Below are 26,096 nucleotides of genomic sequence, written 5' to 3'. Positions count from 1 at the left end.
GACATTAAACCTTTAAAACAACATCAATTGCATGTGATATATGCCTTTTATTTTCTCCTTTAAGGAAAAACAATTCTAATATAGTTTATATAAAACACTGTCCACCTAAAATATTAAATTTGAGCCAAGACACTTTGAAGGAAGTCTCGTTTTCAGACCACAGGCTTCTGATAATCACAGGAACTGTGATAATCATAGTAACTGCTGATTATCAGTTACCAGCACACAAAACCAGCATTCTCCAGATGTTAAGCTTGCAAGAACTAGGTCTGAAATAGGCATTACCTTTTCAGCACTTGAATGGCGTAGGAATACTCTGCCCGCCCTGCCTGTTCTGTCCCAGCGGTATTTTGTCAGGAAGATGAACGCTCCCACAACTACAAGTACACAGCAAGACCGAACGCGTACAGCCGTACGTACACCATGATCAGTAGCGACAGTGCCAATTCAAGCGCGCAGCGCAGTGAAATGCCCTGAGACTGAGCACCAGGATGGCCAGAACCTGGAGTATAAGGCCCCCAACCTGACCCAGGGCTCCAGGGTATAATTCAATACTTGATTGCACCTAAGTTTCCTGGCACAGCAGTAACTTTCACAGTGAATGTAGAGAAATAGAGGGAGTCTCACTTTTCAGTGGCGTGTCCACACTGCAGAGGTATCTACATTAACTCACACAGTCATCTCCTGAGATGATCATTCCCTTATACAAATAAACAACTTGCAGTGTAAGCATGTATTAAGATGCCTCGGGGGACGGGGGGAAGTTACTCTATCCTTATATTCTTTTACTTGAGAAAATCCAGTGTTATCCCAAATCCCCCCAAATAAAAAACAAAAGAAATACCTTGATTGGCAAGCTTACTGTTCAACAGCTTGTGTCTTCTAGGTGTTGCTATTTACTCAATGCTGTAAGCCTGCTCCTGCATTTTCTCGCTTGCAGACTTCTCATTCATCCAAAATCTTCATTCATTCAAAAGAAAAAGTATTTCTTCTTTTTACAGATGGAAAGCCACCACCACAGGAATCTGCTCCAGTTTTATAATCTAAATCTTCTGCCTCCTGTTGCTTACATAACTCACAACTACGAAACTTTGTTAATATTTTCATGATAAATCTGATCAGCTTTGGAATAGTGTGCTAAAAAACACAGTAATTCTGGTAGACTTCATGTATTTTCAGAGTTCTCTCATCATGGCCATGAGAAATTAAATCAGTCTCCAGAGGTTAAATTTTTGATACAACTTCATGATTATCTGATTAACACATTTCTTTTTTTAGCAGATCAGCTTTTTTGAAAGCAATCTTCCTGATTTGATTATTATTAGTAGTATTTGGCTCTTTAAGCATTCTCATCTCCCCCCCTTTTTTCTCTCCTCATTTCAGCCGATTGCTCTGTACCCCCCCCCCCAAATAATCTTGTGCACGCTGCTCTGCTGCTAGTCCCCTAAATCGATACAGTCTTTGAGAATTTTCATCTCGGTAGGTAAGTTATCTGTCCTCTCCTACAAGAACATCAGGAAAGCATAAAAGCTTATGCTATCAACTTCATCACAGTTTTTGCTCGCCTATAGGCAAAACCCCCAAATAAACACAATGCTGTGCGGTGAAACAGCACGGCTGAGAATATGAGAATCCCGAATGGAGGATAACATTTTGATTGAGGTAGAGCAGGTGATGCAAACATTAGGAAATATTCTGCCATAGTTTTGCCAATGTAGCTCTTTTCTTACAGGTAATAACAATGCAATAGTCCATTGATCCAGGTCTTTTCTCCGTAAGCATGGGGTTTTTGTCATGACATGCACAAACTGAGAAATAAGGCTAAATACACAAAACCTAATTTTAACAGTCAAGATACCAGTCAAACTTCTAACAAAGTTTGTCAGGTTTAACCTTCTTCCTTCAAATATAGCTATTTTAAACACCCGTAGTTTCATTCAATCACTCTCTTCCAAAATGACTGTCGTAAGAGACCTAACATGGGCAAGTCAGAATGCTTGTCTAAAGACACAGCTGGCACCATGAAAAGTTTTGAGTAACAGTTAAGTCTGCTTCCTTCTGTGGTGGGCTAGGTTCCTCAGCCCTTCTTCCCTGAATAGTCCACAGTATTATCCCAAACATCCACAACCAAGCATGACAACGATTTGAGGTTTCCGGCATACCCCTTTCAGATAAAACAAAGTGAGAGATTAGTTCTACAGGTAACTTTTAATGCACGTGTTGAAAATTTGAGAAGATTCTGGTATTTTTCCCTTCCAAATACATGTGATTGCATTTATTTACATGTATTTTTACCTTTGTAATACATTTTTATTAGTTATTGCCGTTACCATTTTCAATCTTAAATGATAGCACAAACGGTTTATAGTCAAGACACTTCACAATAGCCTCACTTGCCATTTATGCAAAATTAAAAAAAATTAAGCCTAAATATTTTTTTTAAATCTTCTGGCAAGTCAGGATTTTCTCCTCATTTATTAATACCTGTGCCTGGCCGAACACACTAAAGGTGCCGATACTCGTGACTAATCTAGATGAAGTTCAAGTTAGCTTACAGGAGGTAATTTTCTTCGGTTCTTCATTCAGTTCCTACTCATCCCAGGTATCTCCGTATTTATTTACTTTAACTAAAGAAAAGAAGAAAAGGTAGTCACGTACGACTTAGTTTAACTGCAGAAGTTTATCTTATACAGTGCTGAAAAGCGTGATGAAATGCATTACCATTTGAAGAGGGGATTGGGGAGAACAGTCAGAGCACAACAGATGTCTAATTAAAGCTACTTTTGAATAAATGGGGAGGAGAGTTCGTTACTCATTATTCTTTAATGAATTAATATTTAGTCAAGAAGCCTACTGTGCTAATTCCTGCTCTACAGACTTTGTAATTCCTTTGAAACAAATAAAACACGTGGATGAAGCAAAGACAATTGGAGGAAACAGGCAAGGAATGTTGCGATAAATAATGTGGCTACATAATCTAGTTACGTGCACAGTTGGATGGATTCAGGATAGTTAAAAACATGTTTGAAGACAAACAAAAATCAGTAATCCCTACTAGGAAACTGCTCAGCCATTATTATTTGGCAGCTTCCTTTAGTAGAGCAGTGAGTCAGACAGAAAAAAAACCAACAGTGTACTGATCTTAATGGATTTACTCAGGAGTATGTCGTGTGTAACTGAACAACGACCAGAAAGTGAAAAGATGCTCTCTTGAAAGCAAGCTGCTAAGTAGTCCGTCACCAACTGCCACGCCTGACGGGGTAACGGATGGACCGATATGATACAGCAGGAATGCTGACACTAGTCAGGCACCCGTTACACATCTGCTTGCAGGTTAATTACTAAGCCCACCATTTATTAATACCTGTCTGCAGCAGAACCAGTGGAACAGAGCAGAATGTATGGTCCTTGTTTCAGTGAGGTGTCAGCAAACTTAGCATAATGTGCTGACAAACCTCTATTAAGCCAATTGGTATCGCAGTGAGGCACAATGATAAGCTCTTTCAAAGTACAATTTGATTTCCATTTCTATTAGCCACAGCAGCTGAGCAGGCTGCATGCATTCCCTGGAAAATGGTCCAGTCCAGATCACTATGCAGATGCACATATTTGCATGGCTACAGTGAATGGAGAAGGCACCAGCAGAGGGAAGTTGGGGACTGCTTAAAACTGGTTTAAACCTGGTTTGTTTTCCCTTATGTCCTTGCAACAGAGGGAAGAAACCCTTGTCTCCTATTTGCTAGTCTGGTTCCTACGACACAGAGGTAAGAGGATGAACAAAGGGGTAATGACTCAGGACATATGAATAGGCACAGAACAAGGAACGTGTCCAGTGTGACACAAGAAGCGAAATCACATCTTGGGCCACAACATCAGTAGAATCCCTGAACTGTAGATTTAAATGTGCTTCCACTTGTGAAACATTTCTGAACTTCTGTATCCCCTCCTTACTCTTTTTCCCTAAAAATACAAAGAGATACTGAAAAGTTTATTTACAAATCTCATGCACTGCTCGGTGTAGTTCTATTCTCAAAGCCTGAGTGTAACCATTAAACACAGAAATATAACAGACAGAATGCAATATTTGATCAGCAATTTATAGAGGCCTTTTATAGACCTCAAATAACTAAAAAAAAAAAAGAATACATATTCTCATTTCACAGCCACGAGATTTGCCACGGAATATGGCAAGGTTTGCAGAATGCTGCTTCAGATTGCTGTGCGTAGTTTTCAAGTGACATGTCTAGACTTTCTATTTGTGGAGAAATACCTTGGAAAAGAAATGTTGTGTAAATCAATGAAGTGTCAGCTGATGGAATTTAGAAGCAACCTGAAACTACAGCCTCAACAGTTTTTTAATGTCTCATTTGGCATAGTCGTGCAACAAGCGAGGCTTTCAACCTTGAACAAACAGTTTTAAATCATTACCCAACAATTGTTTATATTTTTTAATTTCAAGACCATGTAGGTCTGTCCAAAGACGGATTATCTGGAGGAAGTAATTCACAAGCAAGAAATAGACTGACACTCTTAAGCAACACTGTTCCAAAGCTTATGATTACCACTTCAGAACTTTTTGCATTAATAAACTTGTCTATACTTATTACCACCTGCTATGGCTGATAAGAGACATTAGCTATTCCTACAAATCTTGTTTCAGTGTGATTGACCAGACTGGACGCTGCATACAAACCCCAGCCATTCATGCTGACTAATCCAGCAGTGTATTAAATGGGAAAATGTTCCTCTTGCTATCATCATTTTCACAGATGACACACTAAAAGTTCTAGAAAAAGCAATTATGAATTGCTTCTGGTGTCTCCTTTGATTGAGTCAAAAAGTTGACTGAACAGCATCTTATCCTTCAGGACACTGCATTCTTGTTTTACTGCATGAAGTTTTGTTTTTTCACTGTGAAAACAAATCTCAATATTGCTGCCAAATACTGTTTCCTTCCTTTGAGTTTTAATGTAGAAACTGAACGTCTACAAACAATGCCTCTATAGAAATCCTCTAATTCTACATGAAACAATTCATAAAAATAAATACCCCCCCCCTTCAAAACCATCAGCCATGTGCTCTATTTTGAGAGAACAATGCTATCTAAAACACAACACCCCCTTCCACAGCTAAAACTCTTCAGTACAGCTCTGAGCTCACAGCATTCTTTGTGGAAGGAGGTTGCTCAATGCATTCAATAAACCAAGTTATGAGATTTTCAGTCTGGGACCAAGCAACATGGCTGGTGGAGAGGAATTATAATTTGCTACTGGAAGATCAATATGTTTGAAAAAAGAATCTGAAATGTGCAACTACAGACCACATCACATGAGATACCTGCAGATACTGTAAAAGTAAACTGCTTAAAGGGTAAGCAGAATTAAGCAATTTTTAACATTATTGCCAACATTTGAGTTCACTACATATTTCTGTAAATTGGTATATTACCTTCCTTAATTGGTTTTTCCTGTGAAAACTTGCTTGGAGTTTCTGCTTTTGGTGGTCGCATTACCTCATATGTTTCTCTATGTTTATTCCTTAATTCCTCATATGTGACGCCTTTTTTTTTACGACTTTCTTCTGGAATTGGAGCAGGATCTGAAAACAAAACAAACACCAAAATACTAGAAATGGCATCACACACCAAAACTTGGCTACAACCTACTCTAGAATGCCAGTTAATTACAGCTCAATCCCAACTGAAAAGGAGCACGACAGCTGCAGTTCTAAATGCAACAGAGAATGAACGTGGTCTTTAATTAATCCATTCCTTTTATCCTTTTCATTTTGTCAAACTGCTTTGGAAGATTGGCAATTAACTCCTTTTCTTCATGTTACCCAGTGGAAATCCTAACAACCATCTGTTGTTGATGAATAAAATAGTTCTGGTCACTTTATGTAAAATTTATGATAATCACACGTTTTGTATATTTATGATTTCTGAAGAGAAATTTAAGTGAAGCTCAAGGGCTTGCATTGAGGCTTCAAATTCTGCTTTCAAAGAACTAGCACTAACATCTACCTTATGTCACCCGATAAACTTTTTATCCTTTTATCTACAACTATAATGCAGAATTGTGGTTCTATAATTAAGGTTCTACCAACTATTGATACCTGCGATGAAGTGTAATTACAATTTCCTTGACACATTTACATCTGATACTGTTATGTAACTAAAACCGAGCTGCATGAAAGGACTTTGTGAAATAAAACCTTTTCCGTAAAGGAGTTAAAAAATCCAAACTAATTCAAAGTACAAAACTCTGCATTGGACTGTAACTTCCTCCTTTGTGTACCAGCGAGACCTGAATTCAGAATCGTGTGCCTCCCCTGCAGGAGCTGAGGACAGAGTTCATGCTGGAAGAAGGAGAACAGCTGCACAGAACAGTACTTGAAAAACATTTTAGTTCTCCATGAGAAAATCAGCTGTTGCTGGACAGAACACAATATGCATTCAGTTCTCAGAAGATTTAAATGTTTGTCACATTATAAAAAAGCAGTTTAATGGCACTGAATTATAGCAGCATACAGTTACAGCACCACCACTGGTGAAAATGAAATAACCTCAGAAAGGCTAGCAGACAAATGGTAGAGACTGTAGCAGTGAACAGATGGCATATTCACCTTAATTTCAGTCAAAAAGAACTTCAAGCCAGGCTGAGTTTTTTTGCAGGTTGAGTTTCACAACACGTTAAACCTTTTAATTTACGAACTTTACTTGCAATTAGAGCTACAAAACATGAAAACCCACTGAATTTAGTTTACAGTTAGAATACAAAATAATACATATATTTGCCTTCTGTGTAAAAACAACTTTGGCAACTCCAAGCTGTTTCATTCAAAACCACTATATTGTACTGTGTATGTTTGCTTGGGACGAAAATACATAGTTTAGTAAGAGAAGTATCTAAGAGAAAGGCAAGAGTCATTGTACTACAAACTGCTAAATAAAATATTAATACAAAACACACCTTGGACAGCATAATCCGTAATTCCTGTAGGTGAAGACTCATTCAGGGAAGCACTGAATGGAACAGGTTCGTAACTTGAGAGGTCTCTGTCTGTTGAACTATAATCATCTGAATAGCTAGAAGAAAGGGGGAATCCAGCTCTTGGAGAAGAAGATTCAGTAAATGACTGAGAAGGCATGTCTGAAAATTCAGATTTCCGACTGGAACGGCTGGAAAATGATACGATTAAATATTAAATACAGAAATACTGAAATTAAAAATTGAACTAAGAGTAACAATATGTGCAGTTCAATAAAATTTTATTTTAAATGGTTTAGTTCCCAACATGAATGATAGTCTTAAAAAAAGTTTGGGGTAGGTTTTTGTTTTTCTTTACATTGCAAACATCTATATAGTCCCTTCCCCGACACTCTTCCCTTCCTTCCAGGAATGTGTCTTATACCTGAAAATCTCCAGAACGGAAGACAAAAGAGACCAAGTATTTTGCACTTTACAGGACAAAAATGACAATCCCTTCCCCCAGGGAGTCTTCAGACAGAAAACACCACATCAGACACAAATAGTACAGGGTGTGCCCATCTAACTAGTAGTAGCATGAACTACAGTTATTTTTAAAGGCCTTTTAGGAAGAATTTGCAATTTTAAACCCTTCATCGTTAGAAGCTGCTGTAATTGATCAGTACCAAAGAACAGAAGAAAAGGAGGATGAAGAGCTACTTTGGAGATATTAAAATATGAAGGTTTATCGAGCTGCTGAATTCAGCAGAAACATTAATGAATTTTCCCTTAAGAGAGAAACGTAAGACCATATAAAGAATATTCTGGAAACTGATGCCTGATATTCTAAAGCATTTGCTACATACTCAGAATGACCCTGCAAACCACTACACAACATGTCTCCATGTCAAGAATGCCACCCCTTGGTGCCACTAGAATGTCTCTAGAGTATTTAATTTTTTACTTTAAATTTCTGCTTAGCTGTACTTTTAGTTTCATAAGAAAAACATTTGCAGTTAGTCTTTGTTTTATTCTCACAATCAACATACAGAGCTAAGCCATTTTATTGCCTCAATTATATTTTTAAAGTATATGCAAAAGCAGCTTTAAAGAACCATCTGATCTTTTAGCTCCCTATCTGTTTTTAACTGCAGATCAGAATTACCAAAAATAAGTAGTAGATGTTTAATGACCATGAAAATGTAATTATTTCTGTTGCTAGCTTAAAAGAGTAATATGTATGGACAATAATGCAATTTGAACAAATTTAAATTAATTGTTTAACAAAGAAAAAAGGAATTTTCCCTTAGGAAATAAAATTTTAGAGATACAAAAAAATGGGCCATTAAAGATTGAAGGGACTTCAACAGTCAATCAGTGCAGCAGATGATGGCATTTGAAGATGCTCTCACCTAGGGTAAACACAGTTAGCGATCATGACAATTTCTTATGAGAAACTGGGGGTGGGTGGGTGAAGGGACAAGTCCAACTCCAATTCAGCTGAGTTTATGCAGTAAATATATGAAGTGGTAATTCCTAAAATTATGTTTGATACCATAAAAATGTAAGCATTTCAGAATAAAGGTAGATCTTGCAGACAAAACTGTCCTAAGTCTGAATTTATAAAGTAAATAAGAATTCAATCCTTTAAAAACATTTAACAAATCTTAGCACATACCTAGCAGGAATACTACTCACTATCCAAACACTATTCTCCCAGTGTTGAATCAAAGCGTTTAAGTGAGATATTCTGACAGTAGTTTGCAATTAAAACCCACTTGAAGTAGAAAACATTTGGAACAAAACAGGAAATAGTTTTAAGAACCTGATGAGTTTCTCATATGTACAGCATAATGCTGTTACAGATGTAAAGGATTTAAACAAACGGCAATAAGTCTGACCACCATGCTTCTTCCTGCACTGATATTGTTTACTGAGCTCTTTCCTTTGATAAACACTGAAATCATTTCCACCCTCTTCCTACTTCAATCAAACTAAACTATGGGAAAAACTTCCAGAACGTAACACTATTTTATTTCAGTTAACTTCGTTTACTTCTAAACTAGGGAAGCAACTTCTGCTGGCACTACTGTAACTAAATTCCACAGGAAAACACCACCTTACTTCACAAGGAATACATTTTGCTCAGTAAAATGTTTCTTTTTATGCTCCTCAAAGTTGTCAGTTGTTTGTCAAGAGCTCAAAATGTGTGTTTTATAGCTGTCCAACTGATACAGATACAGCTTCCTGAAAGCGGTAGTTTGGGGTAATAGTGGAAAGAGGGAAGGTGCAGCTCTGAAGGTCTTTGAAACCTGCAAATGTAGCCTTTATCTGTTAGTGTTTAAAACATCCTATTCAAGAATAAATTTTAAATTTAAGAGAATTAAATTCTTACTTATGTGAACTATGTCTCTGAGCTTGTCGTAGAACATCTCCTATTGGGGAATCCTTCAGTTTCTTAAATTTCTCACTACAGATTGGCAAGTAGGATATCTTTCCACCCAGGTATCCACACATTCCAGCAACTTAAAAAAACACAAAAAAGAGAGATGGTTTTATATGCTGTATCATAACATTCAACATAGTTTTGAAATATTCATTTCAACTACATTATACACTATCTTGAATAAAAGAAAAAGAACAGTTTAGATCTAAACCAAAACCATGCAGTAATCATATCTCTCTGCTTCTTTTGCCAACAAAGGGTACTAAAAACAAACACAACAGCTGAACAGACATACAGCAATCATTTAGACATGACACGCCATGAGATGATTTCAGCTCATACCTGACGAATGAAAGGTGACAAAAAAAGGAAAATAATCAGTTTTTCCCAAGATCCAGAAATAACAATTAACTATCAAAGATTATAAAAGAGTCAGGAATAAACAAAGGGATTAAATTAGCAGAATTTACTACATCAGAACAGTCAGATCCTGAAAAGGTTTTCACTAGTATAAAGAGAAGTCTAAATAAATTTAGGATTAGGCTCAGTATCTTCTGAAGAAGATTCTTTGGTATGATCACCGGAGGGCAAACAACTGAATTAGCTGAATGTTCGCAAACTCCAGGCAAATGCTTTCAGTTCAGTGCATGAGACGTTTTCATCTGCTGGACAGGACATACGAGTAAACGATCACAATAGTTCTTTCTGGGCTTAAAACTGATTATTTCCACCAACTGGCTCCTTCAAGTTTTATAAGTGGGTCCAACAGAGCACAAAGGACCATGAAGGATTCAATGGCAATTAATAAAAGTCTTGTTGTTGGCTTTGTAGAAGAAAAGGCCTAGATCCTTCTTTCATATGCAATCAGTATTTTCTAAATACAAAGACTAAAGACCCTCAATCATCTTTAAGTCAGCAAAGAATTAATTACCAGTACCATTAATCCACTGGGGTCCTCACACTGTAGATTACATTGCCTGGGAAGAAATACAGAAGGGGATTTTACCCGACCCTTCTGTACTGGTGCTAAAACTGTGGTTCCTGTTCTAATGCCTGTCTTTTCAAAAGGATGTTAAAAATCCTTTTCCAAGCAAAAGGATAGAACAGCCACAACTATGAGTGAAGTTCACAAATGACAAATGTGAGGGTTTAGCTGTTCAGCAGGTCAAAAAATTTGGAAGACACCTCAAAGGCTATAAGTATGTGCAAAGGCAAAAATTACAAGCCCCTAAAAGGAAAAATGGCCCAACAAGAATTCAAACTAAATATGTAGCAAAATAATGCTAAGCAGCAAAGGTGATTGATCTGTGGCGTAAATTACAAAGAGAAAGTCTCAGTCTCTTGAGGCCTTCCAGCCAAGAAAAGTGGAAGCATCTCTCTGGAAGACGTTTCACCCAAATTACAGGCTAAAATATTTATCTTCTCTTATTACAGAGCTAACAGCCAGATGATGCACATTTTCAAAGCCAGTACAGTAAATTAGATATTGTTGCTCTCTGCTTCTTCTGTATTCACTGTGACAAGACATTAGAGAAGCTGATCAGAGACAAAGAGGCCAGGTCCCACTGCTGGCTAACGTGAAGTAGGACATACAGATCTTACCCTTCTTTGCCAAAGAGAGGTAGAGGACCAAGAGCTCTGTGCAATGTCAGAGGATATGCTGTCAATCTAGCCTATCAGTCAGTTAAATTATGAGACACAATTTGGACCTGTAAACTATGTCCCTGGCAATAGTTTTCAGGAAGATCCTGTAGACAGTAGGGACATCTGACCTAAACAATAAGGATGAAATGAAAACTGCTGAACTCAGGCCTTTTACACTCCAACTATGTCCCAGAAAAATCCCCGTATTTAAAATTGAGCACATAAATCACACAAAGTTACCTCCTGAAAAACAACCAAAGCACACACTTTATGCAAAATTCTTTTAGTACAAAATGAAAGCCCATATGCCTACCAGCATACATCAAAAAGGAGAAGCCACAAGTCTTTTGGCTTATAACCTTAATATTAAGAATAGCTGATCCGGTCCAGCTGCTCCTTACTTTTTCCCTATATTTTAAAAATTAGTTCTATTAAATAGGAGGAATGTAGCCCTTAACTAGAAATTTGTAGGAGATATCAGGGAAATAATAATTCCATTACTTATTAGAAACACTTGTGTCATTACATTGTTTGGCATTAAATTAAAGCAAGCAGAACTTAGCATAAACAAATGGCAGCCCTCGTCTCTTACATTCATTTATCTGCTTAAACAACACTTCCTTCGCCACAAATCATGGGTTTTACCCTCTTCCCACTGAAGTAAACTGTGAGAGTAATTGGCTGTATCTGGGTAGATTGGCAAGATGGCAACTTCCTGTTTTACTGTCATGTATTACATTGAAAAGGTTAATTTATTAATTTATTTTTGATTATACTTAATACAAAATCATTCACATGAAATTGCCGTTTTCCTACAATTGTACATACATAATATCCAGGAAAAAAAGGCACTAAAATAGCCTGAATGGGACAAGTGAGATGCAGGAATAAAGACGTTCAAATTAGGAAGGGAGGGGTAGGTGTACTCTGGCAAAGTAATTTCAAGTAAGCTTGTACAGTATCTATTTACACTATCTTTATCTTGAATTCTTACATTACACTTGTCAAGCGTATTTCAAATCCTACAATTTTATGGAAAGCCTGTAGACAAAATTTGTCCAAAACATGCTGCACAAGTTCAAAGATGGTGAATAAATGAAATACTCTACCTCTTGACATGGAATAGGTTCTTGCAATATGAGATGTTGCAGTTAAGAACCACAGCTAAGAAGTTGCTGACTGATAGAACTAACTGCATCAAGGTGACACTTATTCATTGGATATATCAGATCATTTGCTGCTATCTTCAGGAACAGTTGTACCAATGCAAGCATTGAATCTATGATTCTTTAAGTGCTGTGTTCTCCACGTGGGACAGGATAATCATGGTTATACATATAAACTTAAGGGTGAGAGGCTGGAGAGCAGCCCCACAGAAGGGGATCTGGGGGTTTGGGTTGATGGTGAGTTGAACATGAGCCGACAGTGTGCCCTGGCAGCCAAGAGAGCCAACCGTGCCCTGGGGTGCATCAAGCACAGCATAGCCGCTGGTTGAGGGAGGTGATTGCCCCGCTCTACTCTGCACTGGTGCGAGCCCCACCTCGAGTCCCATATGGAGGTTTGGGCACTTCAATGTAAGGAGGACATTAAACTGTTACAGCGTGTCCAGAGGAGGGCAACCAAGATGGTGAAGGGTCTCAAGGGCAAGAGGAGCGGCCGAGGTCACTTGGGGGCAGTGGAAGGGGAGTGCTGATCTCCTCTCTCTGGTGACCTGCGATAGGATTCGAGAAAATAGAATGAAGCCGCATCAGGGCAAGTTCAGACTGGACATTAGGAAGAGGTTCTTCACCAAGAGGGTGGTCAGTCACTGGCACAGGCTCCCCGGGGAAGTGGTCACAGCACCAAGCCTGTCAGAGTTCAATGAGCGTCTGGATGACGCTCTTAGTCATATGGTTTAGTGTTAGGTAGTCCTGCAAGGAGCAGGGAGTTGGACTGGATGATCCTTATGGGTCCCTTACAACTCAAGGTATTCTATGATTCTGTAGTTCTATAGAGTGGAGCCACAGTAAATCAAGCCAGCTAGCCTCATGGGAATTACATCTGCATAACAGACTCCAGAACCTGAAGCATGAATACAAGCTGAATTTATATGTAGCTTTTACTTACATGCAACTTTCATAAAAGAGCCAAATCTGGAGCTATCTCTTAGAACACCTAAAAATGAGAATCAAAGAAATTAGTGGTAAGTTATTACAAATTAAGCTGAAAAATGTCAACTGTAGTTACATTTGTAGGCTAGTTTGCAGTTATTTTTGTAGGTAGCAGGTTACTCTTTTAACACTTAATGTTCAAGAAAATTCAAAACCTACCTAACATCTGAATTCCCCAGAAAATTACAAAGATCTAAGAATTACCTCTTTAATCTTATCATACACAGCATTACTACCCACTACAGAGTATACCTTCATAATCACTGAAATATTGCTTTTTTCAAACAATATAAAGTGAACACGAATTTAATTTTAATTTAAAAAGTTTTGCTCCTTCTTTAGTTATAGGAACTGCAAGTCACATAGCTGAAGAGTCTGCACTACTTCTAATTACAAGTAGATTAGATGTTATATTATTACAGTAACTTTATTAACAGCAGGAATATTTCATCTGAGCAAATCCAAATTAACCCAAACTATGTTTAGACTTTACCTTTCCTAATTAAGAAACTAGTAGCAAGCATGCTCACTGCAGCCAAAGGAAAAGCTGTGAAGAAGAAGAACAGTTGTTTAGAATACGATTTTCAATATTTTCGACCACGTTTAACAAAATAGGCAATGAAATGAGAGTCACTAGGCCTTACTAAGCCCATTTGTACAAGACATAATATAAAAAAATATGTATAAGTTACATATAATTAACAAACTGTATATAAATTATGAAACATTCTCAATTCCACTTTTTAAGACCTACTACAAATTATGCAGTACCGGTTAATGAATCATCCGGTCTTCATTAGACTTCATGCTTCCAAAAATAAAAAAGCCAATGCCAGATGTAGTAATGCTCTAACGAAAAGATTGCAGGTCTAGCTACAACTGTTCCAGCATCAGGATGCACAACTTCAAAACAGAGAAGCATACGTGGCTCTTCAGGACAAAAGGCAAATTACAGAGGCGCCAGCGCCTCTCAAAAATCTTGATAACCAGAAGCCTTGATTTTGTTTTAACGTAAGAACTTTGGGAAAAGTCTAACTCTTAGAGAGATATAAACTACACTGATTAAAATTAGGTAACACGTTTTATTCACCAGCTTTTTCCTGTAGCTTATGGATCAAACTATACAATTCAGGGGCAGGGTGCGAAAGGCAGAGAAGACCACAAACATGGAACAGCATTACTGCCTATCACAATCAGGTTAATAGTTCATGTAGATTTTTATCCCATTAAAAGAGTTCAGGTGGCAGGAAGGGTTTGAAGATGGCAAGAAACAAAAGGAATGCTTATTTCAAGCAATGATAATTATGATACTGGGAAGATTAGCATTGAAACTATTTGTAAAGAGTGCCACACCTACACAAGATAGAGTGACACTGAAATAACAAACATGACAAAAGACTAAATTAAAGATTTAGATGTGTCACAATGAAATTACATTTTAAGCAAGCCTGAAAATGTAGATGTTACAAAAAGGCTCGGTGCCTTTAACTTTACCTAGGGGAGAAACCTTTGCAACAGCATTAGATGTTTATAGCATTTTGATGCACACAATCTGCTAATTAAGGCCAAATTTGAAGATTATATTTTTTAGAATTTTGAGAGTTCACTATTAAAATCTACTTTGCAAACTAACAGTTTATTCCTTCACAAATTCTGACTGGTCTAAACTAGGTTAGGAGTCTAACCAGCATTTTAGGGTAAATATGACTGATGTTACTTTTAAGAAGTATTGGCTCCTTGGTTCACAAGCAAGATTACAGCAACACTTTAGAATAGAGAAGAAAATCTTCCCATCTATTAAAGATTAAAACCCTGATGCTTTTAGGGATTCTAGACCTAGATTTCCCAAAATCTAGAGCTTTACATTTTTTGAGATATAGAATGGCAGTGCAGATTTGAAGCTAAATTGTAAGAGGAAAAAAAAAAAAACCCGGGGGGGTGTGTGTGAAAAGAAATTGGAAGAACTTATTAGTGAGGACTTCAGTCTAACCCTTAGAGGATGGAAATGATTTATAGACCCAACACAAATACTCCAAACAAAGACAGGTTACACAGTTTAGTGGAAAGAGCTGATAGTATGTGACTAGAGGAATAATACGTAAACAAAAATTGGTTTCACACATAAAAATTAATATCAATAATTATTCAAGTGTAGGAAAAACAAAACTAGCTTAATAAATCAGAAAATATCAATGCTTTACACTGCTATGGGCAAAAAGTACTTTTTCTGCTTCAGGAACAGAATAAATGTTAGGAAAAATAATGGAAGGCTGATATATCAACAGGACATAAGGATGGGAATAGAATGTACCCTAGTCAAAATGGTTTTATGAGGAAAAAGTCATATTGATCTGGTTTGATTTTGTTAGCAATATTAAAAGTGCAATGGATAAAACTAGATTGTAATGTGAAATTTTACTTTAGAAGTTATTATATGATAATGTGATTAAAAATCAGAGATACAAGTATATATTAAACTGAAAAATGAAATGAGTAGCAAGCATGTCTGCAACAGAAGCTATCAATAGAAACTACTGCAAAACAGAGTGTAAGAACTGGTAAAAATTGGCTACAACTTGAAATTTGAGTAAACAAACTGAAAATACATGGATTTACAGCAATCTCAGAGTAACAAGAACTGATACAGTAAGGAGCAAGGATGTCAGGGCAGTCATGCAGGCTGCCCATAGCTCTTGCGAAGGGGAGTTCAAATAACATGTACTTAATATAGCAAATGAGAACAATCTAGGTACATGTAATGCAAAATGATGAAACAAAGACGGGAGACCTAGAAAACAGTGACGTGCCTTAGGCTCTCCCAGTGAGCTAACCACAAAGAACACAACTCCTGAAAACAGTATCTCAGTTACTGTTGTAGCTCCCTAAAGTGAACTTACTGAAGAAACTAATTTGGGGCTTCTCAACAATACCTTCGTGTAGTTTCTTCAGTCTCTGTATCAGTATGAACAGGGCAGCAAGCCACACTGCCCATCAGGAACTCATAGCAGAACACCTCAAGAACAACAAACAACTCCCTCCCCTCTCGTCTTCCAGGAGAGAGATTATCAATAAACCATAATGAATCATCACCTTACTAATAATGAACCTGACTCTTTTCACTTATAAAAAAATATAAGGAAAATAGCTAGATTTTACTAAAGAAGCTGAAGGTTTACAGGTATTTGAATAAAAGCAGAAAAGGAGAATGCCAAAGCAATGGAGAAAGATAAAGCAGAACTTTGAATCGTTAATTCAAAATCAGAATGCCTTAGAAGTCGCCCCTGAAAGTACTGGCTGCCAGGAGAAATCAGAGCCCCACTGTACTAAACTTAGCAAATCAGCTGCTAAATTCTTCATCTGTCCTGGTTTCTGCTCAGCCACCTCTCAGCATCAGGATCAATCTACTAGTGCATGATAAAGCAGAGGGTGAAAGTCACATCAGAAGGCTTCGTCAAACCTCTTGACCTGGTGTATAAAACAGGTACGCCTTGAACCTTTGAATTACAGAAACAATGTTAAGCAGTAATGCCATCAATTCTCAATGTTTTGTGGAAAAAACCCAACATAACCAAGATATTTCAAGTAAATTAAAATGAGACACAAAGTATTCTGTGAAAACAATGCAAGTTTATTATTCCTGTATACTAGCTGTAGTACAGAAGTCATTACGGACCACAGAACCATGATTGAGAATCTTAGTTTTTATTTACAGGGAAAAAAACCCAAACGTCTGGCCACACACATAGAAATTTTCTCAAAAAATTGAGCTGAGCATCTACTTATACATTGTTCTCTTCACAAGCCTCCAGAAAGACAGAAAGCAACGGTTCTAAGTTAAACTATTTTATTCTTGCCTTCTAAAGATAACAACAAAAATAGAAAACAAAAATGCAGACACAGAAAAAAATATTAAGATACATAAATGACAGACTCCATTAATTATATTTATTTTCAGACTTTTAATAAGCATTTAAAATACGAAGGGATCTTGTTATAAAGCATAAACATAACAAAGTATGTTGCTCCTTTCACAAAATTCCTGTCCTGCAAACTCTTAATAAATGCGAATCCTACATGGATCAGCATTTACTGGGATGGAATTTTAGACCACGTGACGCTTGTTAATGAACTGCTGTGATACACTGACCTGGGCCTTCCTTCCTTAATACCTCAGATAACAACAAAAACTAAGTGTTGAAGAAAAGCACACCAAGTTTACCAGCAAACTGAACTTACCTCTATACCGGGCACTCTCTTCTGCACATTCCTTGAGGAGTCTTCTTTCCTCCTCTGTCGGCACATAAGGCTTAGGTACTTCCCTCTTTCATTAGGGAAACAAATTAGAAAAGAATGAGCAAAAGAAGGGTTTGGGGGTGATTTTTCAATTAAAAACTTTGCCCAACTTTCACACCTTGTAGCGCCTGTACTTTCACACTGCTATACTTGAGGAACCAGAGGCTTTTGTCTGTAAACGTCACATAAAATATGACATTAAAAAAATCCAATGCTTCTACAAAACAGGTGAGCAGAAAATACTCTGTGCGTGCTTACATCCCAACTCAGTCCACGCCTTTTTCCTCAGAAAAGCCTGCTTTGGTCCTTGCAACCAGCCTCCCAAACTGGAAAATTCTGACAGCTCATTAAAGCCTTTTAAAAATATTTGTCAGGGTTTTAACGACACAATGCCTGGTGTCCGTTTACGTGCACATGTGTAGTGAGAGCCGGCCAGCTGTTTTGCCAACACGTGAGAAGTTTTCCCCAGAGGTGCGTGACCCTCTCCTACTGGGAAAGGCGTTACGAGCAGCCGCCCGGCCAGGTCACCGACCGGCAGAAGGGCAGATGCGGAAAGGCCGCCGGTACCGGGAAGCACAGCCCCTGCCGCGAACCCCCAACCGGTAAAGGCCTCAGGGACAGCGTCCCCGCGCCCCCGCAGCCCACCGGGGAGCTCGCGACTGACAGGAGCCCCCCGGCCCGCGGAGGGTGTGTGCAGGCCCCGAGCCCGCCGCCTCCCCCTCAGCAAAAAGAGCCCCGAGCCCCACCGGGCTCCCCTCGCGGCTTTCCCCCCACAGCTGAATCGCCGAGCGAACAACAGTACCTCGGCCGGGTCACCGACCTCCCCACCGCCGGGACCCTGCCCGGCCTCCATGGCGGGACGGGGAGGGCAGTGCGAGCGACCGCTGACCCGGAAATGGCCGCGATGTGCTCCGTGCGCATGCGTGGAGGGGCCACTGCCGGGCGGGTCCGGTCGCCCCGATAAGCCCCGGTGCTCCCACTTGGGGCGTGGTGGATGGACCTCGAGTTAGCAGCTGAGGCTCAGGGCATTCATTTTAATTGAGAATGTTTCCTTCCTGTGCTTTATCTTGTTTCCTGCCCGCTTAAAGAATGCCGCCCCTAATTTGAGAGCAGGCACTACTACAGGCAGGGTGAATCACTTTAAAGGTAATCCTTACCTGCCTGGTTGTCTTTGGCACAGCATTAGGACCTGCCTTGGTGCTTCTTGGCTTTGTAACTGGCTTGCCATTTTTGATAAATGGTAATGAAGAGCTTTTATCTGTCTATGCCTAGCTTGGGCATCAGGTATGTTGCCAATAGGTATGCTCACTAGCTGCCAAAGATACACGGCCAGAATTGACTAAAGATTTGGATAAAGACTGAAAAGCTAGGATGCCTGTTACCTAAAAAAGAGTTTGAGTTAGGACCAAGCATGGACCTCGCAGCCTGCTCGAAAGTGGTAGGGGTTTGGTGGTCAGGATTGTGTTGAAGTGGGAGATCAGAAGGAGCCTGTGTGCTTGCCGCTAGCCAGTGCGGTTGAAATGGCAGCGTTAGCGGATGCTTGCAGTTTATCCAAAATCAGGAAAAGCCGAGAGAAAACCAAAAAGATGCTTCTGGTAGCACGGTGTGTACTGTAGCGTTTTCTTGTAAACAGCCAGTGCCGTGGCTTGAATTCACTGTATCCTGATTGCCTCTACTTGCCTGGAATGCACCACTCCCTCTCAGCCTTTCCTGGAGCAAGCCATTGTCTCTTCACCCTGGAATTCAAGTGAAGAGGCTTAAATTGCTACTGTCTGATGGCTGTACAAAAAAATGCTGTGCCTGAAGATAGGAGAAGGAAGGTTTAATAGACTGAAGGGACCTGAAATCAGTAGGGAATGTGGATGTCAAACTAGTAGAGAATGCCAACTGTAAAATGCACACTGTGAGCACGTGAAGGACCCAGGACAAACGGACTAAGGGGTGCATGTAAATAATAGGTTTGGCTACCTGGAGTGGCTGGCTGCACCAGGAAAGCTGTAGAGACAGGTTTCTGAGTATTGGATTCTTGAAATAAGCTGGGAGCATAGAGCCAGAAACTATGTATTGTGGGGTTCTTAATTTATAGCTTCTGTGACATGGCTTTGCCTGAGAAGGTAGGTTACTTCCAACTTTCATCTCTGCCAGTCACTGGGGTCCACCCTCACGAAGCACTCTCCAATACATGGACATCAATTATGCACATTATTAATTGGAAAGCAAAAGATTTTGGCCTCATCGTCTCACAATAGTTTTTTATCTATGGGACTATAGGACACTTGTTAGAGCCATTAATTTCATACTTCTTCCCACTGGTCTTTCAGCATATTCTAGGCAAAGAATACAATGGTTTGTTAAAGCATGCGGTTTTGCAGGGTAGGACGTGTTTATGGGCTGCACATTCTCTAAATGTGGAGCTTCAGTGGGGATAAAATGGGTATCAGTCGTCTTTATTGAAGAAAATAATGACTCTGAGCTGTTGCTTTGCCTCTCTGTTGTAGAATTAATAATTATCCATTCAGTTCCCCCACTTCACTATCCCCAAGTCCCTCGGACTTCCAAGAGGACAAAAGAATTAAAATCATGAAGCAAACCAGTGATTTTACCATCCTTTCAAAAACCTTAATACAGTCATCTTAATACAGCTTGTCAGATACTTAAAGGTACTTAAAAGTTTCACCTGGTGACATACATCTATTTTTTTGGCTGAGAACTCCACTGGTAAGGCCATATTCAGCATAGATGGTAGAGCACATCCACGTCCTCGGCTCTTCGTTCTCTGTCCTAAAGCCTGTTTTTGAAGTTCTCCCATAGAAATGAATCTTAACAAGGACACCCTTTTGGACACCTGGTCTACTTCTACCGCTTCCTTTGTACTCAGGCCATCTTTCTTGCAACTACTGAGAACGTGAGTTTAAAATTGGTGATGATGGTATGGTCAAGTCCTTCTGATGCGTTGCATAAAATCTCATCCTCAGGCAAGGCTTAAGGCTAGCTTTTTAACCCTTTTATACAAATCTAATCTTCTGAATACTATTTTCCCTACATTCTCCTTTGACAGGTACCATTATCCAATATGGTATTTTTTTGTTAAAAATCTATGCGCTAGAGTAGTTCTTTAGAGGTGACAAGGTAACATTCTTTCTCGGGGAGTTTTGAGCTGTTTAACGACACGTACAATGACAGTTTGATGTTTAAGCATCTGTTTTCTAATGGTTGTTCTGTGCGTGTGTTTTTAAACATGTACTATCTACAAAACTGATGGATTATTTGTAGAGAGGAATAGCATAAATGTACGTATTTTTGCAGTGCTTCAGGAGTCAAAAATTCTTTTTGGATGTATTATGACTCACTTATCTATGACTCTGAACCTTCTATCTTTTATGACTTAGTATCACCCAAAAGTGAGGAATATATTTGAGATTCAAAATACTGTAATACTGAAACTTGATATTTAACCTTCAGAAATTTGAAATTATTTCTTTTCAAGTAGTTGCCTCAAAAAAGATAAAAGGAAAACTTTAGAAAAATAAGATTCTCTTAAAATGAATGATTACTTGTGTAACAAGAAGTCAGTAGGTGTGAAAATCAGATGGTTTCTAATTGCAAAACAAAGTCATATTCGGAACTCTCAAAGCTGGAGCTCAAGAACTAATAGGGTGATTTGTGTGTAGACTGTCAAGTGGTTTAAAAGCTTCTCTTCCAGATAAATTAATCTCCTTGTTCAACAGCTAGTGACAGGCTTTATACAGACCCAGTGCAAAACAAAGAGTTGGCTTAACAAATAAGTTCAGTTTTACAATATTGCATAAGACATAGCTGAATCAAGTAGATATGTGCAAGAGGTGGAGTATACGCTGTTCTGGTAAGGAAAGTCGCCAAAACAAGTACTGGAAGTTTCTGTGCTCGAGTACATAGCTGGAATGGTGATTTTTTGTTTTGTTTTGTTTTTCTTGGTGCACTGGACAACAGCTGAGAACTGCCGATTCTTCAGTGGCTGCCAAGAGTTAACAGGACTGTATTTGGAAAAATCACTCTCCCTAATGAAGAAAGAACAGGGCTTCATACTAAAAGAGGAGCATTGTTTTAACTACAACTGGTGGCAAACAAAGAATCAGTTATTTGCCTGAAGCATTATGGCACATCAGCAAGAACCAAGAGTGGGTGTCTTTGTGGAGCCGATACTCAAAGCCTCAATTAGTAAGGACTTTACCCACGTTGATAATAATGACTGCTAATAATAACTGGTACTGTAATATACTTTGGAAAATACTTTACATGTTAAGTAATCCTTAGGGCTATTTTGTAAAGCAGGCAGGTAACAGTCAGGAGAATCTGGGTTCTGGAAGTGGTATGACTGTGCATCCTGTAAATTTCAGGGGCTCAGGGTTAAATATCAATGGTCTGATTTTTCATTGGCAGTGAGGCTCATCTGCTCTTGTTTCAGTTACACGGATGTATATGCATCTATTGGGAAGATGGGGCTGAGCTCCTAACCTGGGTTAACTTCAAAATCAGAAGCAACTTGTGACATACTTTGCTTCAACCAATTGTCTGAAATTATACGCACCACTAGTAGTAATTAATCCTGTTTTTCTTGTTAGATGTTCTATTACCCAACATTTTAGACTGGGGTACAATTGTTAAAATAGAATATAAAATATTCCATTCACAAAATTCTTAAATCTACAGGAAAAATTTAACCTGAAATAGTCTTCTCGGCTACCACTACATCGTCATTTTTTCCTCTCCTGGTTTCTGCAAGTAGGTGTATATTATCCGTCTCAAGGGGTGTAGCACATGGAAATGAGTAGTTGGGCACGAAGGGACCTTTTACTCCAAATAAACCAGAATTGTACAAAGCATGTAACAGAACTTGGAGCTTCTCTTAAAAGAGATTGGCAACTGTTGTGCTGGCGCATTTGTTGTTTGTAAAAAGCATACTTTTTACTCAGTTCTGTTTTTGTTGGATATGCTTATTATAGTACAGTACTTGCAAGACAGGCTTCTATTTGACAGTGGAAAAATGGTGACTTCAGGATTCTTTCCAATACTGTTTTGCAGATCTGGTGTTATTTTATCATGCTTGACATAGGCTTTTTTCCTTTTTTTTTTTTTTCCCAAGCCTGGAAGTTTTGAGGCACTTCAATAGAAAACAATAGTGACTTTCTAACCACTTAAAATGTTAATGTTGGTACTGTTTCTGTTTTTATTACCACCGTCTCCCAAATCTTTGCATTGTTTAGAAATACATTGTTACATTCAGCCACCGGACCTGTTGTACTGGTGATTCCTGGCCAGTCGCAATATCAGACGAATTTTCTAAGCATGTTGTCGTGATTTATCTTGCCTTTCCCTTTGTGTTACTCGCATTACCACAGACCTTCCGGCTTGGTGCCTGGGAGAAGTACGTGAAATCAAAGCCAAGTTCCAATAGCTAAAGCAGCCAAAGTGGTTTATCTACCGTGCAAGGGGTGGTGGAAGCTTCACACCCGGCCCCCTTCCCTGCCCCGTAGGCCCCGTCGGAGCCGGGCTGCCCCTGCGGGGGAAGCCCAGCAGTTCCCGTGGGTGGAACAACGCGAATAATTCCTGGCAAAAAGGCGCTATCGCCGCATTCGTGAAGCTGGCCGGGACACAAGTATCTGCCCTTCTGCGCTCGGGGGAAGGGCGTTATTTTCCGACCGTTTCCGAGGGGCGGGCGGCGGGCACGGCACCGCCTCGCACGGGGACTCTGCGGGACCCCAACTCCGCGAGGAAACTCCCTTCGCCTTCCCCAGCCGCGCCGCTACGCGCCCAGACGGCCATTTTACTCCCGGCTACCTCGGCCACACCATCCTCGGTGCTTGTTTTTAACGGTGGCGATCGGTCCCGCTCTCACCGGTAGCGCGGAGACGTACGTGGGCTGCAGGCGGCTGCGCCTCCCGCCGGGTAGAGGCGGCGCCGCCAGGGCCGAAGCGCGGCGGAGGAACCGCCCGGGCGGGATCCAGCCCGCGGTGTCGCCGCCGCCGGGGGAAGCTCGGCGCCTCAGAGCGCTCCCGCGGGGGGGGGCGGGCCGGCGGAACTGGCTGCAGCCTCAGCCTATCGCATCCTCAGGAAGCTCGCGGGCACAGCCAATCGAAGGCTCAGCTCCTCCCTCGCGGCTTTGTGAGTGGCCGAGGCCGGGGGGCGGGGCAGAGAGAGCGGGCCGGGCGCTCGGGAGCCAACGGGGAGGGGGCGTGGAGGCGGTGCCGCGTGAGTGCCGCGCGCGTTCCCCAGTAAGCATCGGTTCCTGGTGGGGCGGCGCGTGCCAATAGGGAGGCGGGGGGGGCGGGAGGGACGAGCCGGACCGTCGAGTTACCGGAGGGGAGAGGCGGCGTCGGGATAAAGCCGGCGGGGGATGCTGGCGGCGGGACTTGCTCACCGGCTCCCATCGGAGTCGCTCTGAAGGGGACCGTAACCGCGCTACGAGGGCGGTGGCGGCGGCGCCCGGGGCCGTGGTGAGAGACGGCGCTTCCACTGGCGGGATAGGTGAGGCGGCGGAGGGACCCGGTCGTGGCTGAGGCGGGTGGCGGCCACCCGCTCCGACGGAAACGGGGCGGGGGGAGGGGGTGTCGCGCCGCCCGCCGCTGGCCCAGCCCCTGCCGCTTTGTTTACGGTGGGGCCGCACGGCGGCACACTGCCCTCCCTACTCTGGGCTCGGCGCCTCCGGGCCGCCTCCCCACTGCGCCGGGGCTCCGGCCCTCCTGCTCCGGGGAGACGGAGCCTCCCCCGGTCCCTCGGCGGCCCTGTCTCTTCCCCCGCTCCCTCTTCCGCCCCTTCCTCCCCGGCCCCGCCCGTGCGGCGCGGCGGGCTGCGCGCCCGGCCTTTCCCTGCCGCTGTGCTCGGCGGCCCTCCGGAGCCCCTGGGGCGGGCGCGGCGCTCGCACGGCCCCCGCGGGCCGAGCGGAAAGCAGCAGCAGCCGCTGCCGGCGGGTTCCTCCTGCGCCCGCACCCGTCCGACGGGCTCCGGCCGCCCCCCGCCGCGGTGGGGCCGGGCAGCCGCCGGCCTGTGGCGCTCGGCGGCCGCCCCCGCTGGGGGATGGCGGGGCCCGGCGTGCGCCAGGCCGCCCGGGAATGGCGGGACGGAGCGGGGAGGGCGGCTGGGAGCCGGGCTTTGTTCCCGGCCCCGCCCCGCCGCCGCCGGCGGGGGGTGCCCAGGGGCTGCGGCGGGGAAACCCGCGTCCCGGCTCGGGGCGGCGAGGGCGGCGCTCCCGCCAGCCTCCCCGCCCGGCTGGGCGCGCTCCCTCCCTCGGAGTGGAACTTAGTTTCGCATCCATCCCGAGTCTCCAAGCGGGATAGGTGCGGGCGCCCGCCGCCCCTCGGCTGGGGCCTCGCCGGAGCAGCCGCGTTAGGGCCCCGGTAGGGCGAAACCTGCTCCCAGCAGCGCCGCAGGGACGCGTTTTTACGGTTTAGGATAGACGCTGCCCGTGTGGCGAAGTATTGTAGGGGCTTAATTAGTTTTCGCTCCCCTCCACTTTTCATATCTAAATATATATACACACACACTTTCAGTATTTTTGGTTGTGTGATCATTTTTGTTGACTGTAATAACACTCAGCTGCTGAGTGAACACTTTAATTTGTGTCTTAACCAGAAATCACTGGTCTGGCAATCAGGATAGCTCCAGGTAAAAAACCCTAAGGAGTCAGAGGGAAAACGTTAAATAATAATAATAAAAAACCCCAACAAAACAAAAAAAAAAGACAAACACAAAACCTAAATATTTTGGTGGTCGCTGATAAGAATGAGCTGCAAATGCAGTTTACTAATAGAGTTTTAAGGCGTAGTAAGACAGTCTGGAGATAAAGTAATAATAAGGTAATAAGGTAAGCAAAAGCGTAATCTGGACTTCTTCAGAATTACAAAGGTGGAATGTGTCTTAGGAGAGAGATATGCTAAAGCAGAAAACAAGTTCTTCTTTGCTCTAATGTGCATTGCACGTCTCCAAAGCTCAGAGTTCATGTAGTGAGAAAGACTTAGGTGGTAAGCTGCCTTCGTGTACGTGCAGACCAGAAAGAGAAAGAGGTTTTTAAGTTATTGAGGTAGTAGGTGAAGAGACACTCACATGGGCAGGAACAAGCAATATGGAACATTTAAAGCACTGTGATAAAGGAGGTGGTTTGCTGATTGGGGGCTGAGCAAAGAGTGGAATAAACTGTAGTTTAAGTGTTTCCTCAGTGTGTTGTTTCTTCAGTAGGCTGTTACAGTTGCTTTGCTTGTGTTGTTACTGTCATGCTGTGGATATGCCCTGAGTGCTTCAGAATATCTGTAGAAGATTCTTGAGCAAGTTCTGGGAAACCACACACCGATTCTTATCATGTGACGCTATTGCAGGAAGGAAACAAACCCCTCAGTAAAAATTGTGTTGCAGGTTTAGTAAGTCAGGTACTTAAAGATGAGAGCGATGTTCTGTCTGTCAAAAGCTTCCTTTATCTGTGGTTTGTCAAGGCCCTCAGCTAGTGGTTACTTGATAGCAGTTGTTGTCAGTAGACAACTGACTTCCCTGGGTGAATTGCTGCTGTGAATGGCTCCTTTTTTATATTCCGAAATGGATTTGGTTAAAGCCTGTGCTGACGACTTC

At 41.5% G+C, this 26,096-nt stretch overlaps 3 protein-coding genes across 12 annotated transcripts in view; 1 reads left to right on the top strand and 2 right to left on the bottom strand.

The window, feature by feature from the left end:
* DCUN1D4 (defective in cullin neddylation 1 domain containing 4) overlaps nt 1-26,096 on the bottom strand; it is a 204,734-nt gene that overhangs the window by 107,429 nt on the left and 71,209 nt on the right. The gene's annotated exons all lie outside the window — the stretch shown is intronic.
* On the bottom strand, nt 2,190-18,443 carry OCIAD1 (OCIA domain containing 1). Its single transcript, XM_064449427.1, has 8 exons — nt 18,304-18,443; nt 17,445-17,529; nt 13,702-13,755; nt 13,165-13,212; nt 9,364-9,493; nt 6,972-7,180; nt 5,449-5,598; nt 2,190-2,627 (listed from the first exon to the last, which is right to left on the bottom strand). The coding sequence occupies exons 1-8, from the start codon at nt 18,352-18,354 to the stop codon at nt 2,590-2,592; spliced, it is 765 nt and encodes a 254-aa protein (XP_064305497.1). The 5' UTR covers nt 18,355-18,443; the 3' UTR covers nt 2,190-2,589.
* FRYL (FRY like transcription coactivator) overlaps nt 23,818-26,096 on the top strand; it is a 172,787-nt gene continuing 170,508 nt past the window's right edge. For 7 of the 8 annotated variants that reach the window (XM_064449396.1, XM_064449399.1, XM_064449395.1 and 4 more), the window contains exon 1: nt 23,866-24,005. The gene's annotated coding sequence lies outside the window, so the exon portion shown is untranslated. Of the gene's footprint in view, nt 24,006-26,096 lie in introns of all 8 variants that reach the window. The other variant, XM_064449397.1, reaches the window with a different exon arrangement.

This window comes from Phalacrocorax carbo, chromosome 4, assembly GCF_963921805.1.
Source record: "Phalacrocorax carbo chromosome 4, bPhaCar2.1, whole genome shotgun sequence".
Lineage (NCBI taxonomy): Eukaryota > Metazoa > Chordata > Aves > Suliformes > Phalacrocoracidae > Phalacrocorax > Phalacrocorax carbo.
Note: the sequence above shows the minus strand (reverse complement) of the source record. Positions and strands in the feature narration are given on the sequence as shown.

Coding starts and splice junctions, on each gene's coding strand:
- OCIAD1 (XM_064449427.1), bottom strand. CDS start 18,354: ATGGAGGCCGGGCAGGGTCCCGGCGGTGGGGAGGTCGGTGACCCGGCC. Junction 17,530..18,303: donor AGGTCGGTGACCCGGCCGAG/GTACTGTTGTTC, acceptor CCCTAATGAAAG/AGGGAAGTACCTAAGCCTTA. Junction 13,756..17,444: donor AGAGAGTGCCCGGTATAGAG/GTAAGTTCAGTT, acceptor TCTTCTTCACAG/CTTTTCCTTTGGCTGCAGTG.